This window comes from Vicia villosa, linkage group LG6 (genome assembly GCF_029867415.1).
Source record: "Vicia villosa cultivar HV-30 ecotype Madison, WI linkage group LG6, Vvil1.0, whole genome shotgun sequence".
Classification (NCBI taxonomy): Eukaryota; Viridiplantae; Streptophyta; class Magnoliopsida; order Fabales; family Fabaceae; genus Vicia; species Vicia villosa.
The window spans coordinates 154,373,542-154,380,098 of NC_081185.1; the positions used below are offsets into that span (position 1 = coordinate 154,373,542).

The following is a 6,557-nucleotide window of genomic DNA, read 5'->3' on the forward strand; positions in this document are numbered from 1 at the left end:
GGGAAACTTCATAAATAAATTCAAGAAGAGTCTCATGGAAACATGAGATGAACTTGATAATGAAGGAAGTTCCGACGAAGATGAAGGAGAAGCAAATTTGACGTTGATGACTCTTACATCATCAGATCTGATTGTCCTGATCTACAAAAGGACAAGTCAAAGAAAGGAAGCTTCCAGAAGGGCAACTTCATAAATAAATTCAAGAAGAGTCTCATGGAAACATGAGATGAACTTGATAATGAAGGAAGTTCCGACGAAGATGAAGGAGAAGCAAATTTGACGTTGATGACTCTTACATCATCTGGTGCAGAATCTGAATCTTGCTCTCGTTCAGAATCAGACGAAGAACATGAGGTATTTTCTAACTTATCTCGTTCTGATCTTATTTCCTTCACTCAAGATCTCATGATTCGTTGCAAAGACAAATGTCTTATTTGTAAATACTTCATTCAACACTTGATTAGGAAAATCCCGTTAAATTTTTTTCTAGTAGACCGAGATCCATACTCCACTTTTATACTGAGATAATTTTATTAGGCCCTACGAATGGATAATCTATGAAGAAGAAAGGAAAGCCAATCACATTGGCGAGAGGCGAGTCACTTCATGAAGCCACAGGATGCTCGGCAAATTGCATAAGGCCACCCTGATTCTGTGGCAGGTCGCCCGAATGAGCCGAAGTAACCCTCACTTGTCCAGTAAACGTGGGTGATGAGAGATGTCCATACATGACTGACTAAAGAGAGTTAATACGAGAAACCGTTTCTCCCATGATTACATGGAGAACAAGTATCCTCTTATATTCTAGTCATAGAAGTGAAAGAAACTAGTCTTCAACTCTCTGCTCTATGTCCAAAAGACCTTTATAAATATCTAAGCCTCAAGGATGGAGAGAAATCCAATTTTTCATCAGAAACAAACATACACAACTTCTCACCACCACCCTATTTGAACTAGCCATAAATACTACTAAAATATTCAAAAACACCATACAAACACAGGACTTTATTCATTGTACTTTTTTAGCAAGTATAATTGGCATCCACTTTGAAGCCCTAATAAAACTGACATGAACCACCTTTATATCTAACGACCAACTCGTCGTTTGTCTTTTCAATCCCCTCCAATATGGTGAACAAAGCAGCAACGACTTCAGTTGACAGCAGCTCCGACAACCATAGCAAAGTTGCACGCCTCTATGAACAATTTGCATCACCATAATCATAATTTGGAAGACAACATCCTTGAGGCCGATCCCATTTAGAAAACAAAAGCTTTGAACCCAACCCCTCTATCTGATAAAATGTGAGAAGTAAGAAAATAAATTGTCAAAATAATGGCACGTTTATCAATAGATAATAAGACACTACTCAGATTTAATATAGAAGAATAGATAATAGATTAGATATATTGAGATAATACATCATGATCTTTTCATTTCCTCATATATATCATACAACCTACGCAATCAACTCTATCAATGCCAAAATACATAACCTGTGGCAAACATCTTCTGACTACCCATAGAACTAGTCCTAACTAAACTAACTGTTGTTCTTACACAAGTACATCCTGCTTGAGCAGATCTCAAAAGATTTTCACACATTCTATTCTACATTACAAATTACATGTTTCTTATCCTAATTTCTTCTCATTGTCACTGCGGTTGCGGTTGCGGTTGGCCGTCATTTTGATTCGGCAAAGTAGGACAAACAGGAACAAAACCCCTACCACCAAAAACCGGACGCATTACTGCATTATCAAACTTACGCCATAACCGATGAACGGTATGTGTTGGAGTGGTGAGTAAATCACGAAGGCTGCTTGGACGGTGAAAATCGTTGACATCAATATCAGCTTCAGAACCTTGACTATCTCCGAGGAATGGCACTGTGACTGATTTCGGTGAAGTATCATCAAGATTCGCCATGCTGTTTTTCCGTTTTGGAACGGGACTGAGTGGAAGCAAGAACCTTATCAGTGGCTTAGTCATCATACCAAACACCTGAAAAAATTGTAATTAAATTATGTTAGTAGTCACAACAACAAGACAACCTCAATATGACAGAAAAATACAACAAGGAAACATGTCCCTTACCATTGTACTGACAAGCACAACAGTGATGGTACTTGTGATCATGATAGCGTTGAATCGCAGTTGAGTATGCCCCGACATAGTAAACTGCATTTCATAGGTTATACATAAGTACTTATATGATAAATGTTTATGTTATAAATTATAATCGTTCAATTACGCTTCTACCTGATTATAGGCAAGTGCCATTGAAACAGCACCTCTCATAAGACCAGCCCACCAAATAATCACCTAAAACGATAAAAACGGAGGGCTTGTGATGATAACTTATAACTCAAGAAATCTAAAAAAAGAGCACTTGCTGAGAGGAATATAGCCATACCTGTTGCCTAAAGCTTATTTTCTCATTTGGTGAGTTTTTTGTCAAGTTGGATAAGAATGATAAGGGAAAAACAAATGCTGCTCTTCCGATGAGAACTAGAGCTAATAATACTGAACTCACAACAACAGATGTCCCAGGTCTGCAATGAAATCAGAATATTCAATAGTCATTCGTTTTTTTTTAAAGCTTGGTATCTGGCCTTGGGATTGACTAATTCAAGGGAACCAATCCCAACGTGCTAGGCCCATTTAATGCCAGAGCAAAGCTCTGAATGGACTGATCTGACACAAAGTTTGTTAGCATGTAACGAGATTTGAACCTGAGACCTTGAGAGAAGCACACTCTCCAGGACACAGGCCTTTACCAACAGGCCAACCCCTAAGGGTTTCAACAGTCTTTCGTTACTATTAAGAAGTGTTAAAGAGGACATGTGACATACCTATCACTAACAAATCTCCATTTTTCCATGTCCAAGGCATCCATACCAACATAAAGGAAGAGAAATGTCTCAGCAACAAATGACAAGGTTGCAAATGAATGTCTGTAAAAGTAAAGATAGATAGGGTTACTTCGCTACCCCAAATAGATCCAAATATAGCTTCAAGAGTTTAGAATATGCATACTTGGTAGTGATTCTTGAACTCTCTGTCACATTATGCCATGTATAGTGAGACATTACAATTCCACAAAAGAATACAGTGAGAATGCCACTCAGATACCATAACTGCAGAACATGTAGATTTATGTAAGAAACTATAGATTAGATGGAATATGCAAAGTTCAAAAATATTTCTTCAGTTCTTTAGAACTTACTTCAGCTAGAATATAGGTAAGGTATGCCATTAGCATCATGAGAGCAACTTCGCGATCGGTTGAGTGCCTACAATGAGTGACAAACTTGTTCAACTTCCAAAAAAATTGTAATAGATTCTACATAGCATTACCAACTCGATTATAAACCAATAGAATACATACCTTCCAAAATAGAGCTTTTTGATAATGTAAGCACTAAGTAGACCACCCTGCAAGGCAAGAAAACACATTACACCCGAGTCACAAGCACATATCAATGCTCGTGTTGATATAGATAGCTTGTGTCTATGTCCCGAGCAATTAACTCGGTTGGTGAACTGAGGGACATCGAATGAGTACTATTCGAGAGTTTCTGAGACTTAACGTAACTCACTAACTTCCTAACGTTTACCTATATAAAAAAGATAGATTGTGATGTCTACATGGGAATCAAAGAGAGCATGATAGTTAGTTACCAAAACTCCAAGCATGGTGCTTGCTATAAACAGATACAAGAAGTTGCCGAAAAATTTCAAAGCAAGTCCATGGTCAAGTCGTTCAAGATCAAAACTTTTGATTGCGTTGAAAAGCACCACTGAAGTAGCATCGTTCACAACACCCTCGCCAAATACAAGGCTGTATAGTAAAGGCGTCTCATCCTGGTTTAACACCTGCATCATCATCACCACCATCATTTCAAAATTCAGTACTTAGCATTGACACCTTATACTTGCTTTGGCAGATAGAGAGAGACACAAATTATTGTTACAAACCTGCAATGTGCAGACTGAATCTGTCGCGGCAAATATCGCACCAATTGCTGAAATATTATTTCAAAAGTGAGTCACAAACAGAATTTGACATTTGACAAGTTGCTACATGACATGTAAAGGTAGTAATTAGTAATTACCTATAGCGTCTCCTAGATCGAGTTCACTGAAACCCAGTCTCTTAAAAATTTGTATTACACCTGAAACAATGCTTCAAAAAATTAACTCAGATCAGAATTAGGCCGTTTTCAACAAGGATAAGAACAGTTTTCATAACGCAACTATCCGAGTTTTCTCTATAAATTAATAAAGGTTAGGATCCATTTAAAGAGAAAAACTTACCAAAACTTATGATGCTGCAACTTATCAATGTACCAATAGCACCAAACATCATGATTGTCATGAAATTAACAAAAAACCGTTTCTTTTTCACCTGAAACCTGAAATAGTCCAAATCATAATCTCTAATTAACAATATATAAGTTCTTTCAATTTCAAGTCTACTCTTAATCAAACAAACACAGAAAAAACATGTCGCAAAACAAAATTTACCCGGCATTGAATATGATGGGCGGCAGAAGGTATATGAAAAAAAGATCTTCACTGAAAACAAGAAGATGTGAGCTTTTACCGCGACTTATCCACAAAATAACCTCACCAGTGCAAAGACCCTGATCAAAACAAATTCACATCAAATTCATCAATATTTTAACCGAAGATTTCAACCAGTTGGACCGGGAACTTGGTAAATTACGAAAAACTTACTATCAGGAGAGCGGTGATAGATTCATTAGCCCAGCGATGATCCTCGAGAAGATGACCAATGACTATACAAGCACATAACAATGCTACGAATAGGTTCATTGATATAATGGATGCATAATCCGAAGTGTTCAACATTCTAAGAAACTCAGAAGACATTTTCTGAACCCTCTCAATAATGAAAACTACTATAATTACTTTGTGCAATCAAATGCACAGTTTACAAGCCAATTCCATATAGATCTTAATCTTGTTAACAGCAACAAGAGCACATTTTCTTTTCTGCAATAAAAAGAAGACAAATAAACAAACACGTGCGTGAGATTTTCTATAACAAAAATGAACAAAAAAACAGACACGCATGTTTCTGTTATGTCAGAATCATACCAACAAAAAACAAGAAACAAGTACTAGAATAATGGAAAAGATGAAAAGAATAAAACGGTGAGTGGAACGTTAAACGGAGTTTAGAGATATTTGTTAAAAGAGAAGAGAGGAAGAGGAAGAGAAGAAAAATCGGAGAAAAAAGGAAGAGAAACGTTGGAAAGTAAAGAAGCGTGTAACGCGGGAATCACGTACTGTAATAGAAACTCAGAAAGCCTCTTTCATTTATATACCTATTAGAGCTTTGATATAAATTCTCATACCTATTATTGTAGTTCTTGGATCATACTTCTAATATATGTTTTTTTAACTTTTAATTAAATAGTATTATTCTATTATTTTTAATTTAAAATTGAAAATATATTTTGTTTTCTAAAAAATTTCAAGGAGAACAACACATAAAATAAATGTAATTAATAAAAAAAGAAAATATAAATATTACTATTTGTTTCTTTATCGAAAAGAATACCTTTATAAGAATATTGAAATTTAAGACAGAAAAAAAATGTATTAAAAATATTATTTACGAACTTATTTGTGATTTTGATATTTTAACTTTTTATAAAATAATTCATATATTTATTTTTACATTGCCTTAGGTAACTCTGGAGATATTATAAAAGACAATTTCTTTGTAGACCCTTTTATGGGGAGAACCTCAAGCGAAAATTCTATAATACCCCTGTTTCGAAGATGTAATCTAAAGTTTTTTTTTATTTTAATTTTCTAATAATTCGGAGATATATCTCCGAAAACACCAATGGGGGAGTGTTTTTGGAGATATAACAGCGTACGGAGATGTCAAAATAATACAACCTGAATACAAAAAAGTCAAGACTAAAAAATAAACAGGCAACAGCTACTGGGTATGTCTAACCCTAACGCCCTAGGACCTCCTCTGCCTAGTATATGCTGTTGCACCGCCCGCCTCACCGATCATCCTCTCCACGATGGCAACCGCCTCTGGACCACCGCGCGCGATGATACCTCGGTCCAGTGCATCCCGTACAAGCATCTCTATCCGCTGGCCCTTTCCTGTTACAACAAAAAGGATTGTTAATTAGACCGTGAAGAAAATGTGGAAAAAAAGCTAAATAAAAAACGATTAAATAATAAAGTCGGTTAAATTAAAAAAAATACCTCTCCCTCCGAGACACGTCGAGCGACGTGTTCGTGGTAGGAAATCAACACGGAAGTGTCCCTAGGACACTCCGAGAAGCCATCCTCCTCCTCCTCCTCCTCCCCCTCCCCGTGCGGAGCGTCAACATCAGGTATCTCCTCATCATCCCGATGTCTCACCTCCTCCTCTTCCTCCCGTACCTCCTCCTGCCGGGAAGAAGACACCCGAGCCAGCCGACTCCTCGATCTAGATGAGGAACCGGCCTCATCCATCAAGACGGGTACTCGTACTCTACACCGTCCCTGCGTCGAT

At 37.0% G+C, this 6,557-nt stretch overlaps 1 protein-coding gene across 2 annotated transcripts; it reads right to left on the reverse strand.

The window, feature by feature from the left end:
- Positions 1–1,410: 1,410 nt before the first annotated feature.
- LOC131612850 (sodium/hydrogen exchanger 1-like) lies at positions 1,411–5,334 on the reverse strand. Of its 2 annotated transcripts, none has more exons than XM_058884604.1 (15): positions 5,153–5,334; positions 4,745–5,023; positions 4,532–4,650; positions 4,322–4,419; positions 4,120–4,179; positions 3,983–4,029; positions 3,686–3,880; positions 3,393–3,439; positions 3,231–3,297; positions 3,041–3,141; positions 2,857–2,958; positions 2,418–2,556; positions 2,264–2,326; positions 2,099–2,182; positions 1,411–2,005 (listed from the first exon to the last, which is right to left on the reverse strand). In XM_058884604.1, the coding sequence occupies exons 2-15, from the start codon at positions 4,898–4,900 to the stop codon at positions 1,658–1,660; spliced, it is 1,626 nt and encodes a 541-aa protein (XP_058740587.1). In that variant the 5' UTR covers positions 4,901–5,023; positions 5,153–5,334; the 3' UTR covers positions 1,411–1,657. The 2 variants fall into 2 exon arrangements, with proteins under 2 accessions (XP_058740587.1, XP_058740586.1); XM_058884603.1 differs by having other exon boundaries at positions 5,129–5,334.
- Positions 5,335–6,557: the final 1,223 nt, after the last annotated feature.

Excerpts from the sequence above, each read along its gene's own strand:
- LOC131612850 (XM_058884604.1), bottom strand. The coding sequence starts at position 4,900 with ATGTCTTCTGAGTTTCTTAGAATGTTGAACACTTCGGATTATGCATCC. Across the intron at positions 4,651-4,744 it reads CTATCACCGCTCTCCTGATA|GGTCTTTGCACTGGTGAGGT; the intron begins GTAAGTTTTTCG and ends TGTTTTGATCAG. Across the intron at positions 2,327-2,417 it reads AAATAAGCTTTAGGCAACAG|GTGATTATTTGGTGGGCTGG; the intron begins GTATGGCTATAT and ends TTATCGTTTTAG.